This window comes from Panthera onca, chromosome B4 (assembly GCF_046562875.1).
Source record: "Panthera onca isolate mPanOnc1 chromosome B4, mPanOnc1 haplotype 2, whole genome shotgun sequence".
Classification (NCBI taxonomy): domain Eukaryota; kingdom Metazoa; phylum Chordata; class Mammalia; order Carnivora; family Felidae; genus Panthera; species Panthera onca.
The window spans coordinates 109940530-109966425 of record NC_138345.1 but is presented as its reverse complement, the minus strand read 5'-3'; the positions used below and the strand labels follow the sequence as shown (position 1 = coordinate 109966425).

General features: G+C 36.1%; 2 protein-coding genes across 6 annotated transcripts in view; one reads left to right on the top strand and one right to left on the bottom strand.

Moving 5' to 3' along the window:
- TMTC3 (transmembrane O-mannosyltransferase targeting cadherins 3) overlaps positions 1–8099 on the bottom strand; it is a 62333-nt gene extending 54234 nt beyond the window's left edge. For 2 of the 3 annotated variants that reach the window (XR_013556696.2, XM_078449631.2), the window contains exon 1: positions 7919–8099. The gene's annotated coding sequence lies outside the window, so the exon portion shown is untranslated. Of the gene's footprint in view, positions 1–7666; positions 7889–7918 lie in introns of those variants that run through there. The other variant, XM_078449632.2, reaches the window with a different exon arrangement.
- Positions 8100–8247: 148 nt separating this feature from the next.
- CEP290 (centrosomal protein 290) overlaps positions 8248–25896 on the top strand; it is a 90975-nt gene continuing 73326 nt past the window's right edge. Inside the window, exons 1-13 of one of the 3 annotated variants that reach the window (XR_013556694.2) lie at positions 8248–8510; positions 9073–9202; positions 9359–9436; positions 10406–10475; positions 10739–10785; positions 13228–13371; positions 17896–17949; positions 18539–18559; positions 18689–18841; positions 19263–19445; positions 20126–20215; positions 22954–23076; positions 24143–24266. Coding sequence is in view for 1 of the 3 variants with exons in the window: in XM_078449630.2 (XP_078305756.2) it covers positions 9101–9202; positions 9359–9436; positions 10406–10475; positions 10739–10785; positions 13228–13371; positions 17896–17949; positions 18539–18559; positions 18689–18841; positions 19263–19445; positions 20126–20215; positions 22954–23076; positions 24143–24266 (1189 nt within the window). In the remaining 2 variants the exon portion in view is untranslated. The remainder of the gene's footprint in view (positions 8511–9072; positions 9203–9358; positions 9437–10405; positions 10476–10738; positions 10786–13227; positions 13372–17895; positions 17950–18538; positions 18560–18688; positions 18842–19262; positions 19446–20125; positions 20216–22953; positions 23077–24142; positions 24267–25896) is intronic. The other 2 variants (XM_078449630.2, XR_013556695.2) reach the window with 2 other exon arrangements.

Here is a 25896-nt window from a genome sequence, read left to right as displayed (position 1 = left end):
CCATTTTGCATGTCCATAGTTATAAAATAAATTTGTTGGGGCGCCTGTGTGGCTCAGTCCATTATGCGTCTGACTTCAGCTTAGGTCATAATCTCCCGGTTTATGAGTTTGAGTAGTGCATCGTACTCTGTGCTGACAGCTTGGAGCCTGCTTGGGATTCAGTGTCTCCCACTTTCTGACCCTCCCCTGCTCATGCTCTCTCTTCTCAAGAATAAATAAACAGTAAAAAAATAAATAAATAGAATTTTTGTTACTTTAAGCCAGCATGTTTGTGATAATTTGTTATAGCAGCAAGAAGAAAAAATACATCACTCACAGAGCCGGAAGATCTAAGGCCTGATATACATCTGGCCTAGATGTAGAGAGGAAGAATACAGTAGGGAGGGCAGAGAGAGATTTAAAATCAGACGTAAGTTTATATAAAGATACACACACAAGCCTATTAAAGTGCCTTTAGAATTGGATAGGAAAACCTTAGAATATGTTACACTTAAAGAAATGCAAAATCCAATGCTACCAATCACCAAAAGAAATTAGCTGTACCTTTTGAAGGATAGTTTTAACTAAAAGAAAAATTATCTAAGGGTTTATCTTGAGTCCACAAGTGATTTATCATCTCTAAAGAGTAAGACCTTATACCTTATTATCATAGAAAAAGCTGATAGCACTTGTTTAAAGATTGGAGACTGACCAGGCATTATTTGCCTCACTCATTCTCAACTACACACTAAAATGACAAAGTATTAAAAGAGAAAAGAAAGGGGGGTATAAATTCCCAAGGATAAACACCACTGGAGGGGCAATCATAGCAAGTTTTGGAAGCTGGAAAAACAAAATTTAGCAAGTGACCTAACAGAGCTCAGGAAAGTGAATCTAAAGCTTAAGGTGGAAAACTTAAAAAGTTTTTTGCATCCCTGCCAGCATCAATCTCAAAACTGGTGACAAGATCTCAAGAAATAGGTTGGAACATATGGATTTGTTAGAATTTAGACCCCTTTCCCATTGGGTACAGGCAAGTGACCTCTTCTATAGCAGAGGAGAAGATCAGAGACTTCCTCTCCGAAATAGGTGAAATACAAGGTGTCTGACACAGAAGACACAAGTCAGAAGAAAGGCAGCAAACTGAAAATGAGGGTTAACCAGAAGTCTGTCTATATACATTTTGAGACACTCCAGCTCTTTTTTACAAACTGGTATAGAATCTTATAAAATATTACAACTCTGGAAACAAACAAAAAGGACTCTAAAAGTTTCCACAAAGAAAACAGGTTCCATACCAAAGATTATGAATCCAAACAAATCTTTTTTTTTTTCTTTCACTAATACTGGAAGCTAGATGCAGAAGAAAAAGGGAGTAATGCTTCAAGTTTCTGAGGGATAATAATTTCCAACCTAAAATTCTATGTTAATAAACACAAATTACCCAACTAAGAAACTAGAATAAAAATATTTTAAGACATTCAAGGTCTTAAAAACATTACCTCTGTCTCCTCTTTTCAGGAAACTAATAGAAGATGTATACCAGTAAAATTAGGGAGTATACTAAGAAACAGAGAGAGGGAAATCAGGAGACGGGATCCAATGCAAGATAGCAACAAAAGAAATACCCAGAAGAAAACAAAAACTAAACAAAACAAAGCAAAAAAAGAAATACCCAGAATGACAACCATGCAAGCAAGTCAACTAACCACTTCATACTAGAATAGGTCAGAAAGTTCTTGAACAACACTCCCAAGAAGATATAAACAGAGCACCGAATGGGTGAGAACCATGTTACTCTTACAGTGTGTGTGTGTGTGTGTGTGTGTGTGTGTGTGTGTGTAATTGAAATTTAGGAAAACAAAACAACTCAGAACATCCACCATGGGATAGATGAAAATCAGGTCTTGTGTATCAGTCAGAAACCTCTCTCCCATAAATAATGTCAGGTTCCTGACCTGGTGACACTTGGAGTTCTTACCCCAAACTGCTGTTAAACTATTTGGTTAAACATTCTCACCACAGGAAAAATTAAAATAAATAGAGGAAATAGGAGTAAATTAAACCTGTGGTTTTACTACTTCACAGTTATATTTGGGAATTAACATGTATTTGATTATTAGAGTACTTATATTGTTCAGAAGAATCTTATACACTGTAGACTCTTGATATATTAGCTTCAAAAAGAATTTAAAATGCAATTTTATATGACACAATGATATGTAAAATATACATAATATTAAATTATTGGCCATGCAGTTTGTGGATTTAGGCTTTTTAGCTGAAAAGTATACTAATTTAGCCAAGTTTGCAAATATATTGGAATTTTTGTAAGGACTTGGGAGTTGCTATAGTTTTAAGTTTAATTTATTAGGTGTATACAAATTGTTTTAAGTATTGAGAAAATTTTGCTTTTTAAGTCAGGTGTCTTGAGTCCTTGAATAAAAATTAGGCTCAGTTGGTTAAGCATCCGACTTTGGCTCAGGTCATGATCTCACGGGTTCCTGAGTTTGAGCCTCCTATCTGGCTCTCTGCTCTCAGCACAGAGCCTGCTTCAAATTCTGTCTCCCCCTCTCTCTCTGCCCCTCCCATGCTCATGCTCTCTCTCAAAAATAAACATTAAAAAAATAATAAAAATACATTAAAATTATAAATGCAATTTTAAATTAAGGCAATTTAACCAAGTTTTAAATGTAGCTTATGCATTTAGTCCTTTCAATTTGAGTTATATAAAAAAGGGGGTGGGGGGGGCGTGTAAGTTTACAAACATAATAAGACTTTTAGGTTGAATTTAAAGGTTTACAAAACATAAGGTTATAAAATGTTACTTTTAAAAACTTGGACAGTTCCCAGGATTTCTAAATATAGTTAGGTAATTAAGAGTTATACAATCACATTAAGTTGCAAACAGTTCCATTCAGTAATTGACGTGCTCAATGCCAACATAATAATCAAAACCCTCAACTTGATTTAACTTTAGGGATTGTCTTCTGCTCCAAGCTCAAGCTCACTGCAAATGAGAAGCCTTGTGACATGGAGAGGGGGTTCAATGCTTCTCTTTCTTTACCTAGAGATAATAGTACCTTACATGCTTGTTAAACATAAAGAAAGGAAAGCAAAAATGCTTACTTGACCATTATATCAAAGATGAGATTCTCATAGGTGTTTGTTACCATGTACCCCTTTTTCTAAAAATCCAGTAGTACAACTGTGGAAAAAATAAACCTACAGGAAAATTTTATATGAATTTGTGACTATTTAACCTGGAAAGTAGAGTTCTCTCAGTTCAATAATTTCATGATCTTCTTCAATAAGAATAATCTATATTTTATGACTATTTTAAAGTGTATAAAACTTTGGCCTGCAAAGTTTATGAAGTATTTACTCTGACTCTTCCTAATCTTTCCAGTCTCATGTCAAGAGACAAGCGTCAGCTTGCTGCACACTGAGTCTTCTCTACTAGAACAGACTAAATGAAATATTTTATACACAGTGGATACTAAAGTTCTCATGGTTATGCTTTATTATAGATGCTGGAAAATAACCTACCATTCGTTTTCTTTTTTTTTTTTTTTTTTTTTTAAATTTTTTTTTTTTTTTTTTTCAACGTTTATTTATTTTTGGGACAGAGAGAGACAGAGCATGAACGGGGGAGGGACAGAGAGAGAGGGAGACACAGAATCGGAAACAGGCTCCAGGCTCTGAGCCATCAGCCCGAGCCTGACGCGGGGCTCGAACTCACGGACCGTGAGATCGTGACCTGGCTGAAGTCGGACGCTTAACCGACTGCGCCACCCAGGCGCCCCTACCATTCGTTTTCTTGATAAAGCAGCAAAAAAGGGAATGGAAATAACATCTGAACAAAATTAGTTGACTGATACAGGGAACAGAGGTAGCAATTACAAAAGGGAAAGTCTTTTTTGTGAAATGATTTTGATTAAATAAAACTGCTCATAAAACCAGAGAGAAGACAGAAGGCAGGTCCAGGCAAGTATTCCTGTAGCAGGGACATTTATAAAATTATCACATCTCTTGGTATCACTCTTCTCTTGGTAAAAACTGACTGATGCAGAAAATATGATAAAAAAAATAACAGTTTTAGTGATTTTCCTCAAAATTAGAGTGACTGAAGTAGAACTTGAGTTAAATTTGATTCACAGCTACGTACATACTATAATGCATAAGGACCTAGACCATAGCAAACTTGTTTCCTGTTGTATCGCCCTTGTCTAGCTGTTGGGGAAGGTCATTGAAAAGATGTGACTGACAGGGGGGCCTGAGTGGGCCAGTTGGTTAAACCTCCGATTTTTGATTTTGGCTCAGGTCATGTTTGTGGGATTGAGCCCCGCATAGGGCTCTGTGCTGACAGCACAGAGTCAGCTCGGGATTCTCTTTTTCTCCCCCTCTGCCTTTTCCCCACCTGCACGCCAAAATAAACTTAAAAAAAACAAAAAACAAATGTGACTGCCAGCTGATCTATAAATTGGGCCCAAGTGATCTGTCCCCTCCAGTTGGAATGTGGGTTGTTTGCTTTTCATGCAAGCTTTGCTATCCCAAAGGCTACTGCAAGGACATAGCCTTGAGATAATGATATGGTGTTGAGAACACCTGCACAATATACTTGACTGAACCCAATTAAGGCCTCTCTATATAAACTTTTCAGATTGGGTGAGTGCAGGGGTTCATTAGTCTTTCCACTATGCAAGACAAGCCTCATAGGTAAGTACCCTTTACTTAGTGAAGCTGCCACCTTCCAACCTGGAATGGCCTTCCCCTTTGTCTCTCTGCCCTCCATGTTCAGAAGCCAGTTTCGGATTACACCTGGAAAGCTCCTAAGGAGGTTATAAGTCAATGCTAGGACAGTGTACAAGCTCAAAAATACTGTTAGAGTAAAAAAAAATGAAATTTAAGCAAGATTTTGCATTTTGTCAGGACTGTAATTGAGATCTGGGTAACAGTCTTGGATTCATTAACTATTAGGAAATTACTTAGGTTCTCTGAATTTATTTTCACTTCTGAAAAGTGAAAATAAAATTTACCATTAGACCAGGTACCTTGAGATGCTGGCAATATAAATGTGAACAAGAGGATGAGGGGAACTAAGGGTAGTAAAGATGAAAACAGACAAACGAAACTAGTAAATGAATATACAGAATAGTGATAATGAATGAAAAACAAGAAAAAAAACAAGGTGCTACAGAAAAATCAGATTCCACGAAAATAAATATGCAGTTTTAAGCACATGATTAGATCTCATCTCTTCCTTGCTAAATTATGAATTAAAAACTGAACATGAAAAACGTAATTCAAATTCTTGAGTAAACAAAGTTACATCATTAGAATGTGATATTTACTACAGACAGCAAGACTGAAGAAGAAGCACTCCACAGATACTGGTCCCAGCATGCCTGAGGAGGTAGTATGGCAGTCAAGAGAATGTTCTCCAGCCAGAAAGATCCATGCCCAATATCACACTATTTAAGCACAGTACTTAACTTCTCCAAGCTTAAGTTTTTTAACTTAGTTGGAAAATGAGGACAATATAGGCACCTACTCCACTGGACTGTGATGAAGAGTAAGTGAGATAGTGTGACAAAGTTATAGTGTTGGCATTTGTATAGTTATGGCATTTCCATAAAATATATAGATTAATGGAACAAGACAGCCCAGAAATGAACAAAGGACCAAAAATACGTAAGGAAGAAAGAGTCTAATAACTGGTGTTGGGAAAACTGGAGAGCCACATGTGAAAGAATGAAAGTGCATAATCTTACAGTACTCACAAAAATCAATACAAAATGGATTAAAGACTTGAATGTAAGACCCGAAACTATAAAACTCCTAGAAGTAAACATAAAGGTAAGCTCCTCGACACTGACCTTGACAATGATTTTTTTTTTTTTTTGGATTTGAAACCAAAAGCAAAAAGGAAAAATAAACAAGTGGGACAACATTAAACTAAAAAGCTTCTGCACACCAAACTATTAACAAAATGAAAAGGCAACTTATGGAATGGGAGAAAATACCTGCAAATCATACATCTGATAAAGGATTAGTATCTGAAATATGTAAGGAACTTAAACAGCTCAACAGCAAAAAAAACAAAAGAATCTGATTTAAAAACAGGCATAGGCACCTGGGTGGCTCAGTCAGTTAAGAGTCCAACTCTTGATTCCAGCTCAGGTCTTGACCTCACAGGTGCGTGAGTTTGAGCCCAGAGTTTCTTTTTTTTTTCTTTTTTTTTTTTTTGTCAGGGCAGAGCCTGCTTGGGATTCTCTGTCTTCTTCTCTTTGCCCCTCTCCCATTCTTTCTATCAAAAATAAACATTTAAACAAACGAAAAAACAAAAGAACTTCTTCCAAAGACTTACAAATGGCCAACAGGTACATGAAAAGGTGCTCAATATCACTACAGCAGGAAAATGCAAATCAAAACCCTGAGACACCACCGCACACCTGTCAGTTTACTGTCATCATGAAGACAAAAGATAACAACTGTGGTCAAGGATGTGGAGAAGAGAGAACCCTCGCACACTGTTGGTGGGAATGTAAACCAGTGCAGCCTCTATGGAAAACAGCCAGGAGGTCACTCACGATTTAAAACAGAACTACCATATTATCAAGCAATTACACTTCTGGATATACATCCGAAGCAAATGAAACCACTATCTAGATGAGATATCCATTGCAGATACCCTCCATATCCATTGCAGAATTATTTACAATAGCCAAGACGTGGAAATACCTTAAGTGACCACTGGCAGATGAATCAAGAAAATGTGGTATATACATACAATGAAACATTACTCAGCCATGAAAAGAATGAAATCTTGCAATTTGGGACAACATGGAAGGACCCTGGGAGCATTATGCTAAGTGAAATAAGTCAGACGGAAAAAGACAAATACCGTATGATCTAACATGTGCAATCTAAAACAACAGCAACAACAACAACAACAAAAACCAAAACAACCAAAAAACAAAAACGAACTCATTGAAACAAAGAACAGACTAGTCAAAAGGTAAAACTTAGAGTTACAAGGTACGCAGGTTCTGGGGATGTAATGTAAGCATGTGAAAAAGATAATGAACTTTATGTGGCATATAATCTCCGTAAAGGATACAACAAAATCATCATTCCTACATTTTAAAGACATTCATCAGATTTGTATCTTACGAAATCGGTATGTTTTTATTTTTTACTGAGCTATTTTACCCAAACACGTGGTTTGGAAAAAAATCTGTATATTTTCAGAAGGAAAATATATCAATTACAATTAAGAAAAAGTCCTAAAAAGAAGATAACTGTAAGAGGCAATGGTCCAAACAGTTGAAAATGTCATTTCAAGTTTAAGGCTTTTTCAGAAAGTTACCTACTAGTATATTTCAGAATGGCTGAGCGCAGCAGGATGGGGAAACTTTGTCCAAAAGAACTGTAAACACCTGAGAACACTTTCATATAAGGGCATCTTCGGTAACCAAGCAAGTGACAGTTTCCGGGCTGGTGAATACTGAGGCCCTTCTCTCTCCACCCCAGCAGTAGCCTGGACAAATTCTGAACTCCCCTCTCTGGAGCCTTCACTCTATGCCAGTACCTCAACCTTCAGGTCCTCCGATCCACGAAGGCTACGGTGCTACAGGTAAGGCGGACAGAAAAGAATGTGTCCTTTTCTCGATTCTTTACTCACCCCGAAATCACGATCTTGGCGGCGCGGCCCCACTCCACTATACTGAATGGATTCTGAGAGCAAAGAAAACTAAAACTTTTTCTTCTTACAGAGGGCACCACCCGGGGAACGTTTGCAAACCCCTAAGGAGAAGGGTGCTTCCCACCTCTTCAGACCTGGAGCGAGTCCTTCCGCCCCAAAGCACGAGCTTCGTTAAGCCGGGACCGCTCCCCTCAACTCCTCCCCCGCCGCTGACCCGTAGCCCGACCTCACCTGGGAGCAGTTCCACCAGGAGACGGCTTAGGGAAATCTCAGGAAAAGCGGCCCAGCGAGTGACGCCACCGAAGGCACAGTCATGGTCTATCTAATTCTGGTCACCGGCGCACACGCGCCTCAGCCACTGCGCCTCCCGCCTCCGGGTCGTTCCCCCACCACCCCAGCACCGTCGCAGCCTCCCGCATTGCACGCCGGGAACGGCCTACCTCCACATCTCAGAGACTTCATTTCCCAGCATGCACAAATATTGCACGCAGAACTGCACTCTGGGATTTGGAGTCCTCATCCCTCACCTTCTCCCAGTCTTTAACAGAGAGTACAAGGGACCTTGCAGGAGAATCTAAACGCAAAGCATCACCCAAGGTCGTGAAATGTAGGCTCCCCTCGCATCCGGGGCCTTGTTCCGTCTTTAGCTGGGTGGGGAATGGTGTCGCCTAGCAGCCGCTGCCGCTCTTGATTGCACTGGACCAGTTGGCGGGATCCAGAGACCCGGTGGAAGCGCGCTGTGGAGCGGTCGGGCGTAGCGGCGGGACCAAGCTTGGTCCGTGCGGCAGATGAGGGGACGCTGCTGGTTGCCATCCTTGGTTAGGTGGGTGGATTTTGGTGAGAGGGAGCAGCCAGTTTCTTTCCAAGCAGGTTCTTTAAGCCTCAGGGCCCGTATGTAACAGCCTAGCTTCCCTGCTCCGTAGTCTTTGGTTGGCGACCCATTTGTCTTCTAGCTTCGGCCCTGGTTTCCTCGGCCTACCTGCGCCCATTTCAGCCGTTTCCGCACCCTTTTTACCCCCAGTTCCTGCTTCTCCGGATCAGGATTCATTTTCAGCCTTCCAGGCAGCCCCGCGCTTGGCACCATTAGATATTCGAGCGCCTCTAGTGGTAAGGGGGGGCGTAGAGGAGGAGACGCAGAACCTTAGTTCTTATCTAGATGAGTCTTAGGAAGGGAACTTGTAGTTTATTCAGCTGGTGCAGCATCTGCTGGTTTGTGCCAGCTGTAATTTTGATCAAGGCTATATATATCTGTATATATGTATATCCGTCATACAATTAAGGAGCCATTGCTCTTTGCTAACATCTTAGAGTTATAATGATGTAATCTACAAAAACAGTAATGTTGTTTACATTGAAAATGCTAATACCCACCTGTTTTGTTACAGAAGGTAAAGCGCAGTGAAAGATTTCACGATGCCACCTAATATAAACTGGAAAGAAATAATAAAAGTTGACCCAGATGACCTGCCTCGTCAAGAAGAATTGGCAGATAATTTACTGGTTTCCTTATCCAAGGTGCTTAACTGATAAACAATACATAGTTGTGTGTGTACATACACGCACAACTATGATTAAGTTGTCCACGAAATCAATGAATGTCACAAATGGAAGAGTTCTCATATTTTGCCTAAGGGTTATAAAATATAAAATAGTTGCTTTCTCTTTACTTAGGTGGAAATAAGTGAGCTAAAACATGCAAGTCAAGAAAATGTGATACACCTTTTCAGAATTACTCAATCACTAATGAAGGTTTGTATGCTGTGGGTTTTAACAATGGTTTTGACTATTAGAGGACGTTTAAGGAACTGTTCTTAAATAAGTTAATCTTTATGAAAGCACCAAGATCACTGAAAATGAGATTGCTTCAAATGTGGATTGAGGATTTTAGTGTGAAAAACATTGCTAGTTTCTGCTCTAAAGTTCCTAGAAGAATGTATAAGGGAAACAGGATGGGGGTGTTTAAAAATAACATACGGAGGTCCTTTGTTAATTATGTTAACATAATTCTGAAGTCAGAATGAAAACTATGAATGACTTCTGTAGGGATTTGTTAGGAGGGGGAGAGATTTTGGTGTGAGAGGCCTCATAAAGGGCAAAGACCGATGAGTATACTGCAGGTAGAAATCACCCTAAATAAAAACTGGGACTAGAAAATGTGCTTATTCTTTACATTTGAGGAGACAGGTGCAGAAAGTTAATAGTAAATTGTAGCGAAAATAAATGTTGGGTATAGTTTACAGTAGTCTAAGTGTATTTTATGCTATTGCCTATGAGGAGCTGTTAGGATTTTTGAGCCACAATTGATTGATTCAAAAGTATTCCTTAGGAAGGCTAAACTAGGTATGTTAAAAGGACAGAATGAAGGGAGTTGAAGTTGTTTAGACAGAACGTTGTGAAGGAGGTTAAACATAAGATTCTGGACTAGAATAATGACAATTGGAATAGGAAAAGATAGTAGAAAACATTACGGAAAAATTAGAACATTAGAAAAGTTACATTACCACGTATGAGATTGAGGAGAAAAAGAGGAATCAAAGATATTTTGAAGCTGTCATATCCTTAAATAAGAAAGTCATCTATTCAACAGACATTTACTGAAAATCTCCATATCCCAGGTACTGAAGGCATTAAATACTAGGAAAGCAAATGAAACAAAGTCCTTGTTTTCAGTGCTTTTGTAAAGGCATATTGAAATAACTTTTCTTTTTAAATGTTTAGATGAAAGCTCAAGAAGTAGAACTAGCTTTGGAGGAAGTTGAAAAAGCTGGAGAAGAACAAGCAAAATTCGGTAATGCCCTGGAAGAAGTTTATCATAGTGTCCAATAGGGGACTCCATTTAACATATTCTATAAAATGTGTGTATTCCCAACTTACTTTGAAAGACATGTGTAGAACTCCTGTTTTATGGATGAGGTATAGAAGTTACTTTCTCTTATGTACCTTATTACAATCATGATGGAGTCTTTAAAAATAATTTTATTACTTTATTGAAATTTATGTAAAAGTTTGTTTTGAGATAAATCTGACCAATTGAAACTTTTTTTTTAATAGAAAATCAATTAAAAACTAAAGTAATGAAACTGGAAAATGAACTGGAGGTATGTCCTTTTGTATTTCCCTAGGGTGTAATTGTTAATTTCATTACTTTGAATTAATACTTTTACAATTTTCTGTTGTCTGGAAAATCACAAGAGTGATATTGTGTTCATAATTAATTGTTCAACATATATTATATATTTATTACATACCTTAAATTCTAAGAATTGAGCATTCAGTTGTGAACAAAATAAAAACATTAAATAACCTGAAGTTTACAGACTAGAGGGTTATACAGAAGATTACTAATAACTGAGCTGGCATGGAGGCATATGGGAATTTGAGGAATAGTGACAGAAGGATATGGCAGAAGAAGTAGCTTTTGAGAAAGCTAAGAGCCAAAATATGAATGTAGTGTTAAGGAACCAAGACATTGAAATTCCTGAGAATGTGGGAAGGAATGTGCTACAAAAATTAGCCTTTAAAAGGGAGAAAAGACCTTTTTAATAGGAAGAATGGATGTGTATAGAAGCTTTTATGTTTGTAGGTTTAGTACCTGGAAGTGGAGAGATTGGAGGGATTGCTAAAAATAAGAGGGGAAGATATATGGTCAAATTTTAAGGAAGATTAAGCTTCAAAAATAATGGAGAATGAAGTGGAGATTAGGAGATATAGAGTCAGATGATTTGAGTTCAAATCCTGATTCTTTTACTTATTAACTGTGAACTGGGAGGAGTTATTTTTTATCCCCTACTGTATATCCATCTCCTAGAAGAATATCAGCCACTCTCAGTTAATACTTACTAAATTAATTCTGAAGTTGGATTCATTCTGTTGGTGTTTAGCCAGGTACCTGCTGTGGAATGGAAGGATAGGGCTGTGGGAGTGGGAGATACTAGTAAGAAAGTGGTTGATGTGATGATTATGAAATCTCAGCTGATGGGTAAAGAAATCAAGATTTGATTGGTGGGAGAGGTTAGAGAGGAGTCCAGGGATTAGAGGGTCCTGTGAGGTCAGAGGGCAGGCATACTAGGAATCATGAGAGAATGTTTCTGCTGGCACAATGTTCTGGTGTGGGCATGAAAGTGGGAGGCTATAGTGAATTCAAGAAGCATGTAAAAAAAAAAAAAAAAAAGAGTGAGAGAGAGACCAGAATGAGAGTTATATGGATGTGGAAACTGCTTAGTGGGGCTTTTTGTGGAAGACTAGGAGCCATGTGCCAAAAATTCTCAATGAATTTTGAGAGGGAACAGTTGGGAAGTTAGTAGTTTGCTACTACCCTGAGTAGGTAGGGATTAGATAACTGGATATCATGTGGAATTCAAAGCAGCTGGAATTTTCACAAAATGGTGGAGGAAGGATAGCTTGGAAGTTGCAGGTTGAGGTAAATCAACACCATGTCTTGACCCTAAGGTCTATGGGATGTGAAAGAATGAGCATCTCCCAATTAAAAGACTTCCAAAGGAATTAGTATATTAAAGGAACCAAATTGGACCTAAGGCAGGGAGATGGAGAGTATGATTCAGTAAAAGGGCTGGGGGTATAAAAAATTTATCTTGATTTTTGAGAGCACAATGGAAGGTTTTCTGAAGGAGGAAAAAAGTGAGAAAAGTATTATATAGGATTAAGACAACTGTATTGTAAAGAGATGAATGTGAGACAGGTAGATGACAAAAGGATGTTTTGGACTATGAGTCCAAATAACAGGAACATGAAGTGAAATGGATTTAATTTGCCATAAGATTTTTTTTTTTTTTTTAAAGTAAACTACCCCTAATGTGAGGCTCAAACTCATGACCATGAGATCAAGAGTTGAATGCCCTACTTACTAAGCCAGCCAGGTGCCCAATCTGGCACAAGATTTTAAAGATGACCTTAGTCTAGGCCAATCTAGTACAGTAACACTAATCACTTGTGGTTATTTGCAAATGGCTATTTAAACTTAAATTCATTACAATTAAAATTAAAAATTCAGTTCTGTAGTTGCAGTAGCCACATTTCAAGTGCTCAAAGCCACATGTAGGTAGTGGCTGTAGTACTCTACTGTGCAGAGAACATTTCCATTATCCTAGAAAGTCCTGTTAGACAGCAATGGTCTAAAGAGAGTCTTAGGGAAAGGGCAGGTTAAGAGCAACAGAGGTCAGCGACTGGGTGGAGGCCCTGGTGAGTTGTAGCCTGGTTTCAGAGTTCTGATGCTCAGGAGAAGCCTTCATAGCTCATTGCCTGTGTTCTCTGCCTGTGTGGTTTAGTCTGGGGTCTGTGGCTCAGTGGTTATAATAGAGCCTGAATGATTGACAGTCCATTTGTAGCTGTGGGTGGCTCAGAAAAAGTTTAAGGGCTTGCCAGTCTGCAAACTAAAGCTCAAATTAACAGTTTTAAAAACAGGTTCTTAAGCTAACATGATTTTAAACATCTGGTGCTGATTATAATACAAATTTAAAGTCAGTTTGTTGTTGATTCTCCAATTATAATGAGATTGATTTATAGTTTTGGTTTAATTTAAGATGGCTCAGCAATCTGCAGGTGGTCGTGACACTCGGTTTTTACGTGATGAAATTCGCCAACTTGAAAAGCAATTGGAACAAAAAGATAGAGAATTGGAGGACATGGAAAAGGAGTTGGAGAAAGAGAAGAAAGTTAATGAACAAGTAAGGAACATTTTTTCAATGAATCTTAACCATTTAAGTTACGTAAAAACACCTGATTATGCATTTTATAGTGGTAAGTATCAGTATGTTTTATGTGAGAATTGATGTACTGTATACTTATCTCTACGGTTTTACATCACTGTTCATGTTGTCATCACATCTTTAAATCAAATTCCTTGTCTTCAAGAGTACCTCAACTTTATGCAATAAATAGCTATCCATAAAAAAGTAAAGGTTCTTAAGTTGTGTTAATGCCAACATTTTGTAAATCAATGCATATTTTAAATCATAATATTTCATCATTTATACAAATATAGTCATTACCTTTTAGGTTATTCCTTGTTATTTATAAGATAATTCATGCAGTGTACACTTAAATTTAGTTTGAGGGCAAAATTTTTGGCAGATGAATTTGTAAATTCCTGTCGGAAAACAACATGTTTCCTAATTTGCCTCACCTGTCAGTCAACTTATACAAAATCTGCTGCCCAAGTGTGGTAACTGTCCCATCCCAGATTCTCAGAAGCTTTCTCTACCTTTGTGTCCTTTAAGTGAATGGTGTATTACATCCTGAGAATCTTATTTTGTCCATTGTTCTCTTAGAAATAGAAGGTGGTAAATTAAAAAAAAATTTTTTTAACGTTTTTTATTTATTTTTGAGAGAGGGAGAGACAGAGCATGAACAGGGGAGGGTCAGAGAGAGGGAGACACAGAATCTGAAACAGGCTCCAGGCTCTGAGCTGTCAGCACAGAGCCCGACACGGGGCTCGAACTCACGGACCACGAGATCATGACCTGAGCCGAAGTCGGCCGCTCAACCGACTGAGCCACCCAGGCGCCCCGAAGGTGGTAAATTTTAAATAAACAACAATGATTATAAGGTGATGTTGCTATTTAAAAGAATCTGTTATAAATTTATTTGTAAGGAAAAACATCCCTATTCTTGCTGTATCCATTTTCTTATATAATTTAGAAGATTCATATAAGAGTGAGCTATTTATACACTTGTTGTAGTGGAAAAAGTATGGATTAATGGCGCCTAAAGATTAGAAATAAGTTCTTAGAGGATTGTCTGTTTAGTTGACTCAGTAAAACGTAATAGACCTATGGCTTTCTTAATAATCATAAAGGATTTGGGGGCACCTGGGTGACTCAGTCGGTTAAGCATCCAACTTTGGCTCAGGTCATGATCTCACAGTTCGTGGGTTTGAGCCGCGCATCCAGCTCTGTGCTGACAGCTCAGAACCTGGAGCCTGCTTCAGATTCTGTGTCTCCCCATTCTCTCTCTGCCCCTCCCCCACTCATGCTTTGTCTCTGTCTTTGTGTCTCAAAAATAAGTGTTAAAAAAAATAATCATAAGGGATTTAACCTATGATCTACAGTAATGGAATTGCTTGTTGGGATGTTTGTCGTTTTCTAGACCATTGTTCTTCTGTCTAGCCCATGTATTAGTCAACTTTTTTGCCATTCATACCACATACCCTTAGTGAATCACAACTACCTTGTCCATTCTTCTTAGACTACTATCTTTATTCATAGGTACATACACAGAGAGCTTGAATACATAGGCTGTATACCATTCTAGTTGCTAGATTCTTTGAGATGGAATATGAGTATGAGTTGTTGGCAATTTCTTCTTTGCCCTTAACCAGTCATTCAGTTATTATTGAGTATTCACAGCTTGCCAGAGACAGTTAGGGCAATAATATTATGCTTCTTGATATTCATTGTCAATAACAAATGTAACATGGATGATACTCTGGGGTGGGATATCTAAATCAATCTTGAGGTTCAGGAAGTGATTTGTAAACTAAGACTGAAGTAGGAGTTAGTCTGGCAAGGGAATGGGATGGCCTTGGTGGTTAAAGAAATGGCATTCTGGGCTGAAGATACAGCATTTGCTAAGATCTAGAGGGAAGAGATGGCATGGTGAATTCAGGGAACTACAGTTACTCATTCTGGCTGAAATATAAGTAAAATAGCTAGTATAGAATCCTTACTAATTGCCAGTTACCTTATATGCACTCATTTGTTATTCATTTCAGACTTATCATATAAGATAGGTAACATTTCCCCATGCTATAGATGAGGAAACTGAGGCACAGAAAGATTAAGTAATTGTCCATGATTACAGAAATAATAAGTTGTAAGACCAGGATTTAAATCCAAACTTACTCAGTGAGTCTGTGTTCTAAACCACTATACTATCCTGCCTTCCTAGTTCAAACATTTGTGATCCTCTGGAGAGATCAGCACAGGTCAGTTTCTAAGGAATTTGCTCCTTTTCCTAAAAGGAACCAATGAAGAATTTTGAATCCAAGAATATCATGATGAGATCTGTATTTTTGAAATTTATTCAGCTTTAGAGAGAGTGGATTGAAGGGGATTAGGAATAGTAAGGAGACAGGTGTGGTAATTCAGGCAGGTGCCAATGATGGACTAATTAAAGTCATAACTCAAGGGATTAAGGGCTGGAGACACTTAGTTTAGAGAGGTAGGTGTAATTGGATGTAGTGAATGATTGATTGTCAGACAAGAGGGAGGAAAGGAGAGGGGCCCCACTAAGGAGGGATGCAGGAGGGGTTTAGAAGGTGTGCAATTAGTTTTCACTTTTATACATGTTGAGTCCAAGGTCCCAGTGGGCATATTCACAAAAGAGATCTATGGATTTGGAATTCATGAAAGAAAGTGTGGATGATGATTTGTGAGTTATCGACATAGATATTGAAACCATAGAAATGACTGTAAGGCGATCTCTGAGAAATGTCTAATGAATAGGAAGAGGTGCTTCAAGGAACAACACTTTAGAAAGGACAAAAATAAAAAATGTGATGTTTGACAAACTAAGAGAAAGGAGCATGAGTAGTGTTAAATGCTTCAGTGTTCTTTACATCTCTGTCCTTGTTAAAATTTTCCAATTCATAAACGATGGGACTGTTTCTTACCTCCTAGCTGATGATGATGATAAGGATGATGATGATGGTGATGATGATAGTAGTAGTAGTAGTAGGTAAACTCCTCAAATTTGTGTAACATTTTGCATTTTGTTATAAACTTTCTCTAACCTTTTTATTTTGAAAACTATCAAATAAACATGCATATACTCTTCATATAGATTCCCCAATTATCAAAATTTTACCACATTTATTTTACCTGTCAGTTTCTTTGTTTTAAGAAAAAATCTTTTTTGAACGTTTATTTTTGAGAGACAGAGACAGAACACAAGCAGGGGAGGAGGAGAGAGAGGGAGACACAGAATCCAAAGCAGGCTCCAGGCTCTGAGCTCTCAACACAGAGCCTGATGTGGGGCTCAAACCCACAAACTGTGAGATCATGACCTGAGCCAAAGTCAGACTCCCAATGGACTGAGCCACCTAGGTGCCCTTCTGTCAGTATCTTTGTAAACACATATCTCCCTCTCTTTCTCTTTGCTGCGTCAGTTAAGAGTTGACTGCAGATAAGATGATACTTCACACTGAAATATTTCAGCATGTCTCTCCTAAAAAGTGTATTCCCCAAAATAACCACTATATAATTACCATATGCAGGAAATTTAATATTTATTCAATACTCTACTATCTAGTCTATAAACATATTTTTTTCTATTGGCCTAATAATGCCCTTCACAGTCCTCCACCCAATATCCAAGGTTCCATCAAGGTTCACATACTGATTTGGTTATTTATTATAGACTTTTAAATGTATTATAATTGCAAACCACTGATATTTTATTTTTTCCTTGAATAAGAGGCAAAAGCAGAAAAGTGAAAGGTCATAAGAGGGCTGGGGTTTGGACAACGGATGAAAAAAATCTATGATAATGGTTATAATATTTGTTTTGGGAAACAAAAAGAGTCATAACTGAAATCATCTATATAAGGAGAAGGAACACTCCATAATTTTTTTTGTTATTTCATGCACTGAGCATTGTGCTGATGACTTTATATACAATATACTTAATTTTTACATCAACATATGAAACGGAAAAATTGAATTTAAGAGATGGTAAATGATTTGTTCATATTGTACTAGAAATTGGTGGACGAAGAATATAAACTTGGGCCAGTCTGATTTCAGATTGCTTCTTTTTAACCATTATGTTGTACTGCCTTATATTTCTAAGTAATTTAATGCTCAACAGAACACAGAATATTCTAGACCTGACATAGAAGAACTGCAAAATGCTAAAGATTTTGGACAGAAAATTACTGTTTATTAGATTTTGGCAGGAGTGGGGGTGGATAATCTGTCTACAAAACTTTGGTTAGAGTTTTGGTTTTAGTTTGATTATTGAAGCTTTTAAACTTAACCTGTTTTACTTTTCCCAGTCCTTAGATTTCCCAAATTTTGGATTATTGTTCATGTCTTGGATCAACGTGAAATCCTTAACAGTTAATCATTCTCTACTTCATTAGAGAGGATTTCAAATTTAAATTGATCGGCTGAAAGCCTGGTTTTATATTGAATCACTGCTGAATTTTATTATTATTAATCTTCTTTTTTTTTTTTTTTTTGCTATTTTAGTTGGCTCTTCGAAATGAGGAGGCAGAGAATGAAAACAGCAAATTAAGAAGAGAGGTTGGTAAAAAATTTTAGTAGTTGTGGCAGTTCAACAAAGATACTTGTTAAAAAAGTTTTCGTAAATTTATACTCTAACTAGAACTGGATTCTTCTAATAATGTTTTCAAGCTGGCTGATTTTATGATATGAATTTGTCTCAGGGAAATAGAAAATGAGAGTTGAAGCCGTCAAGTACTGTATTCATCTCTTACTTTACGTGGGTAAATTTTGCTTTGTTTTATAAGCCATTCTTTGTTTGCTAACTGACTGTACAACTGGATTTCTGTCTTACCGCTCTTCTTTTACCTACTGTTCTTTTAAATGTTTTGTTTTTTCATGAAATCTTAAAAGTTCTTTATTATTTGGCTCTTTTGAGCCAAATAATATTTATGCATTGTTTACCCTTATAGGAGTTCTTATCTTTTTAACATAATCAAAATATTCTTTGTTTTGGTTGATTATGAGTATTCTTGCTTTTTTTGATCATCCAAAATAATATCTCATTCTCCTATAATTTCTCATTTTGGTTTTAATTTCTAATGCTTGTTTTTTAATTATATATTTCCTTTCTCGTTTCTAATTACATTTTTCCTGTTCTTTTCTGGAGAACAAACGTCTAAAGAAAAAGGTGAGACTTCAAGGGTGGTGATACCTTGGGAATTTCAAGATCTGTTTTGAGATCCCTATTTAGAGGGTGAAATTTTTGTTTCTCTGGATAGTTTCTTAATAGAAAATACTGTATTTGGTCTTCTTCCAGAATGAGCAACTTCGTCAGGATATTGTTGACTATCAGAAACAAATAGATTCTCAAAAAGAAACACTTTTGTCAAGAAGAGGAGAAGACAGTGACTACCGATCACAGTTGTCTAAAAAAAACTATGAACTTGTCCAATATCTGGATGAAATTCAGGTAAAATAGAAGTCATTTCAAGGCAATGATTCTTGTAAAATTTTAATCTTGTTATAATGTAAATCTAGTGTTTGGTCCTACATTTAAATCCTTTAGTAGAAATCTTCAACTATGCATTTGTAAACGTGAAATAAATTATATCTTTGAAGTTACAAATGTTGCAAATTCATTCATTTTATATGCCTATTTTGGGCATTGCTTAAGAAGAACTAAACTTTTTTAGGTGGAATTTGCTTTATATTTAATTTAATTGGTCAAAAACAATTGGTATTACAGACCTAGTAGAAAGAATTCTCTGGATCTAGTAGATCAAGTGGAAAGAATTCTCTGCTCTCCAGCAGACAGTTAAGACTCTGTTTAACTTTAATTTAGTTTAAATTTCAGTTTCTTAAGTTAACTATTACGTTTTTAACTTTATTAGACTTTAACAGAAGCTAATGAAAAAATTGAAGTTCAGAATCAAGAAATGAGAAAAAATCTAGAAGAGTCTGTACAGGAGATGGAAAAGATGACTGATGAGTATAACAGGATGAAAGCTATTGTACATCAGACAGATAATATAATGGACCAATTAAAAAAGGAAAATGATCATTATCGGCTTCAAGTAAGAATTGCTCTTAGATTAACTCATTTGTGCAGACTTCATGTTGTATCATTACTATTTGTGTGAAGCTGAAAAGTACTTTAACTTTCTAGGATGTGTATTTTTGTCTTATGCTGTAATGTATTTTCTTATACTGTAATATGTTGCCATGCTGATTTATTTGTCCATATGTGTTTCTCTAATGGGACACAAGGTATCCTTTATGTATACCTCATTATTCTTGCCATTTAGGATATATAGTTGATACCTGAATGAATGTGTAGACAGCAATCCGGGAAGCTAATAAATGTGGGGATTTTCTACTAAAGATTCTTAGAAGCCCTGTGGGCCATGAAGTTAAATTTTACACCTTAAAATAAATATAAATATCCTAGAAAAACAATACATTGCTCATTTTTTACATGGATTAAACTAGTGTAAAACATAGAATAATGCTGAAACATATAGTTCTCTAGTAATGACAAATAATTATACCTTTGTAATGAGACAGAAACCATTAAATATTGCCTCTAACTACAGAACTGCTCCAATAATGAATGTGCATTGGTAATGTATACGTGTATACACGTATGAGGATGTATAATGTATATATGTAATGTATGTATAAATATGCATATATAACAAATATGTATATATTGTGCTATTTTGCAACAATTCTTGAAATAATTGTTACCTTTTAGGTGCAGGAGCTTACAGACCTTCTGAAAGCAAAAAATGAAGAAGATGATCCAGTCATGGCTGCTGTCAATGCAAAAGTAGAAGAATGGAAGGTGTTTTTTTCAGTTGACATAATGGGTTTTGCATTTGTATTTTTGATTTCAATTTCTTAGTTTTCTTTAAAGGCCTTTGGTAGTTAATGACATTTTTATTAGGCAATATTTAAAGTACATCAAATGTCCTAGTTACAGGAGCACTAAGTGCTCTCTCTTGTGGAATCCTCTAGCTTATTTGTTAGTAAATGAGTTCTTCCCCATCAGTGAGTTAAACTTTAAGCTGAACTTTTTGATAGAAGTCTAAGTCTAAATCATAACATATTTGTCCTCTAAAATAGATAATTCTAAGTAAAATTAAAAAATTTTCAACATAACTCATAGTTACTCTGCATATGTATTATAGTTCCAGGTTTAATTTTAGTTTTTTTAATTCTCACGTCAAATCAAACTATTGGTTTTCAGTGGAAATGGGAGAAAGGAAAGGGATCTTTTAGAATCATCTGAGTTTTTTTCCAAAGAACACCTTTCAGGCTCCTCCCCACTCTCCAACCCCAACCAGATCCCCTGGCCTTACCATATCAGAAGCTAAGGGTTATGATGACTATATATTTTGAAAAAAGTCTGAAGCTATTCTGAATGAGTAATTCTAATTTTAAAAGCTGTCATTTCCATAGTTATTGGTTTTTAACAGTTCATATAAATCTTGTTGGCTATTTGGAATTGGTTATCTGGGAAGCTCAGATAACCTATATTTTAAACACAAGCAGTAGGAGTGGAAATGAGGCCCAAAGAGTCAATTGGAGATTAGTAAACTTTCTGTAAAAGTCCAGAGAATAAATATTTTAGACCATCTGGTCTCTGGTATAACTAAACTCTGCTATTATAACATGAAACCAGCCACAGACAATAGATAGATAGATGAATGAGCAAGGTTGTTTCCTAATAAATCTTTATAAAAACAGGCAGCAGGCCAAATTTGGCCTTTGATTCTGTTTTTTCATTCCTGGATAAAAAGTTTTTACATTATTTTAATTTGGGAGGGAGAGATGGTAGTATAGTATTCTACTGCAGTTTACTTTGTTTTCACTTAATGCCTTTTAAGAATGATAAATAGAGTACTGGTTTATTCTTTTTAATTGCTTTGTAATTTTTCTTTATAGATAAGTTATTTATTTAATTGATTCCCTATTGTGTGACACTTAGCAAGATTCTGGTTTTTGATATTAGAAGCAATGTTTCAGGGGTGCAAGGGTGGCTTTGTTGGTTAAATCCAACTGTTGGTTTCAGCTCAGGTCATGATCTCACGGTTTCATGAGTTCCAGCCCCACATCAGGCTCTGCACTGACAGTGAGGAGCCTGCTTGGGATTCTTTCTCTCCTTCTCTCTCTGCCCCTCCCCCATTCATGTTGTGTGTGTGTCTCTCCCTCCCTCAAGATAAATAAATTAAAAAAAAAGAAACAGTGTTATAATTAATTCTTTATGTATTTGTTATTTTGCAAATATGCAGGTTAAATTGCTACAAGTTGTGATACATATCCAAATATATACCTCGAGTTTGACACTTGTCTTTAGGCTTTATTGTATTTTTTGCTATGAAGTATTTCTTTTTATATTATATAGTTTATTTTTTTTGTGCCTTTTTATCATAATTAGAAAGGGTTCTGAGTATAAAATTGTTTTCTCGTACTTTCTTCTAGTGGCTCCTAATTTCATCTTTTACATTTAAGTCTTTGAAGCATGTATAATTAATTTTGGCATGAAGAATGAGGTATGGATGCAGTAGACCTACTCAGTCATCCAAACATTATATATTGAACATTTTATCTTTCCCCTACTGAAATAGTTTTATTTTTAATATATACGAAACTTCTGTTGAATTTGAATTTATTTTTGGACTCTCTCCTTTATATTGATTGATATGTTTTCTAACCATGTATCTTTGTTTTAGTTATTGTTATGTATAAATATTTGTAAAAGCTGTTCATTTTTCAGCTTTTACATGCTTTCCTATGAACTTATTTTTTTTAATATAAATTTTAGAAATAGTTCTTAAAAATTGCATTTTAGAGACGTCAGGTTGGTTCAGTTGGTTAAGTGTCCAACTTTTGATTTCGGCCCAGGTCATGATCTCACAGTCCTGAGATCAAGCCCTGTGTTGGGTTCTGGGCTGGGCATGGGACCTGCTTGGGATTCTCTCTCTCCCTCTCCCCCTTCCCTGCCCTCTATCTCTTTCTCTCTCTCTTTAAAAAAAAAAAAAAAAAGAAAGAAAGAAAAGAAAAGAAAAAGAAGAAATCTTATTTTATTGGATATGTGATAAATTTATAAGCTAATTTATAAGTTGATTTTGGTATTTGGTTCTTCTAGCAAAGAACACAAGACATCCTTAATTCAAAATATTTTATGCCTCTTGGTGGCATTTTAAAGTTTTCTCCATAAAGATTAATTGTGCAAAACTTTTTTGTAGTTGTATGAAGGTATTTATAACATGGATAGGTTTTGGAAGCTTTTGATTGTTGAAAGATTGAATTTCTAAAGCAACAAAAATTTTTTAAAATGTTAAAACAGCAACTTAATGTATATTTTTGAATCATTTCTTACTTGAACTTAAGATTATACACACAAAAGGAACAATGATATGCAAATAGTTGCTGATACTTTGTTACTTCAAAGTGAATTTTATTTCCTGTATTTTCTTGAAATATGCTAATGGTATATATTAAGAGTATTTATCATAAGTGAAAAATGATTTGTCAATTTTCCTCTTATGTAACAGATCCTATGTTGTTTATATCTAGTTAATTTTGTCTTCTAAAGATGATGAAATTATTGAATATCAGCAAATGTTACATAACCTGAGAGAGAAATTGAAAAATGCCCAGCTTGATGCTGATAAAAGTAGTGTGATGGCTCTACAACAGGTAAAACCTTTTCAAAATTTGGTTTATTAAAGTAGTCAACGTGTCTAACTTAGTGGCTTGCACTATTGGGTATATAATAAAGTCTTTTAAAGTCCAGTCCCAAGAAACAATTAGAATTAAGTTTAGAGTTAGGAATAGAATTATTTTGTGTGTTTTTCTGTGTTGATGCAGATAATACCCATATTGTTTTGATTGAGAGTTATTTAATAAGAAACTTAAAAACTTTTATAAACTTAAAAATAGCTTCATACTCTATTAACATTTATCATATCGTATGTTAGTGCTGAAATGTCCTGTATAATGTTAAAAAAGCTAAAAGTGTGGTTGTAATTTGTGCTACATATTTTACTTTTGGGACAGCTGGGTGGCTCGGTTGGTTGAGCATCTGACTCTTGATTTCGGCTCAGGTCATGATCTCACGGTTCATGGGATCAAGCCCCATGTCCGGCTCTGCACTTACTGTGCAGATCCTGCTTGGCACTCTGTCTCCCTCTCTCTCTGCCCCTCCCCCACTTATGTTATCTCTCTTTCTCTCTCTGTCTCTTCTCTCTCAAAATAAATAAACATTTTAAAATACATAAAATAAAAAATAAAAAGATTTTTCTTTTGGTACAAATATATTCATGTAGCAGTTATACTTTCATCATCTGGGCTCTGTGGTCATAATCCAAAAGAGGGAAATTTGGGTAGTATTTGGAGGATAAGAACAATTGCAAGGGACAGTATTTTGAATGAAGCACTGTAAGGTGAAAGATGGTAATGGATGGGTCATGAGGAATGGTAGCCTGAAAGTCCTATGAAGCCATTAATGTTAGAAAGTTCTGGAACTCCCTTTGCCGGGATGTTAGCCATTATATCCATCTGTGTTAGAGTGACAGCAGTGTACCTAACACTGTGTAGTGCAGTTGAGGGTCTACAAAGTAGTAGAAGACATAATTTTGATCCATAAAAAATATATTCTATAGTCTTGTTGAAAAAAACACAAGACCTACTTTTTTCCTTACTTTTAAAATGTAGGTTAACGTTCATGAAGAAATAACATTCATTATTGAAAAATATTTTATAGGGTATACAAGAACGAGATAGTCAAATTAAGATGCTCACTGAGCAAGTGGAACAATATACAAAAGAAATGGAAAAAAATACTTTCATTATTGAAGATTTGAAAAATGAGCTTCAAAGAAACAAAGGTAATTCAATGTTGAATAAGTATATAAAGTTATTTTATGTACCATCCAATTTTACAAGTATTTTTATTATGTCTTGTCATTATATGTATTATTGATTTTTCTTTTTGAATTTTATCATAATTTCAAAAAATTATACAGTATGTTATTACTACTTTACATATATTGCTAGTGTTTAAATTTTTAAGTGATGGAGATATTTTCAGTAATTTTTCCCTGATGAAAATTACATTAACATTTATTACCAGATTAGTTACATGAAGAAATGAAAAATGGTGATATAATTAATTATACTTATTTATCCCCTTTTTTTATAATTAACAAAGAATAGAAGAGAATAAAATTGTGATGCATGTAGCAGCATTGTAGATAGTTTTCAGAAGTTCTTTGACTCATCAACATTTGAATTAACCTTACCCAATTTAATGTCTCATCTTATTCTCCCTACCCTGGGTCATACTGCTTTGCCTAATACATCTAAGTAGAAGCACATGCAACATCAATGGTCTTCTGTTGCCACAGCACTACATGCCATAGTTATACCAGGGCACATTAATGCAAACTATTCATGATAAATTCATGACGGATTTAACATAGTTGCTGAAGATAAAAAAATAAAACACAAAGGGAAATAGCTAGGGAGTGTGTATGTGTGTAAGTGAAATAATGGTGGTGGTGGTGGTGGTTGGAGTTGTGGTTGTAATTTTTTTTACATGTTTTTTTTGTTTTTTTGTTTTTGTTTTTTGTTTTTTTTTGGGAGAGAGAGTGTGTGAGTGGGGGAGAGGGACAGAGGGAGAGGTCTCAGTGTGAAGAACTACATGGGGCTCGATCCCATGACCCTGGGAGTTGGAGGCTCAACACACTGATCCACCCAGGTGCCCCTGTATGTTGTAATTTAGAAAGTGAGGCAAAAGCCTCATTGAGGAGATACTTGAACAAACACACCAAGTGAGGTAGTAATCCAGGCAGATATCCCTAAACAATGGGAATGAGTGTAAAGGCACTGAAGCAGGAGTGTACCTAGCATGTTGAAGAACAACAAAGAAGCCTTTGTGGCTGGACCAGTGGGCAAGTGGGGTAATAGGTGATGAAATCAGAGGTAACCAGGGACCATGTCATATGGGGACTTACAGTTCACTATAAGGACTTTGGCTTTTATTTTAAGTGAGAAGAAGCACCAAAGAAAGTTTCTGAAGATGGGAATGATATAATTTGATCCATGCTGTATCTGCAATAGACCATAGGGGTGTTAAGGACAGAAGTAGGCAAACCTGTTTAGGGCTGGGTTTCCAGCAGGTTCAGAAATGATCAGGTACTTAGTTAAATAGGACATGTTAAGTTTGAGATGCTTATCAGACATCCGACTGAAAGTATTAAATAGGCACTTGTATTTATAGAAGTCGAGATGGAGGACAACAGTCTCAGGCTCAACATATAAATTTGGGAACCATATGTGTAAAAATGGTAGTTGGAGTCAGGAAGCTGGCTGAAATCATCAAAGGAACAAATGTTAAGAAAAATAACAAAGATTGAGCCCGAGGATGCTTTTACTTAGAGGCTAGGGAGATGAAAGGGAGCAACCGAAGGAGGCTTAGAGATAGGGGAAAATCAGGAATGTGTGGAGTCCTGAAAA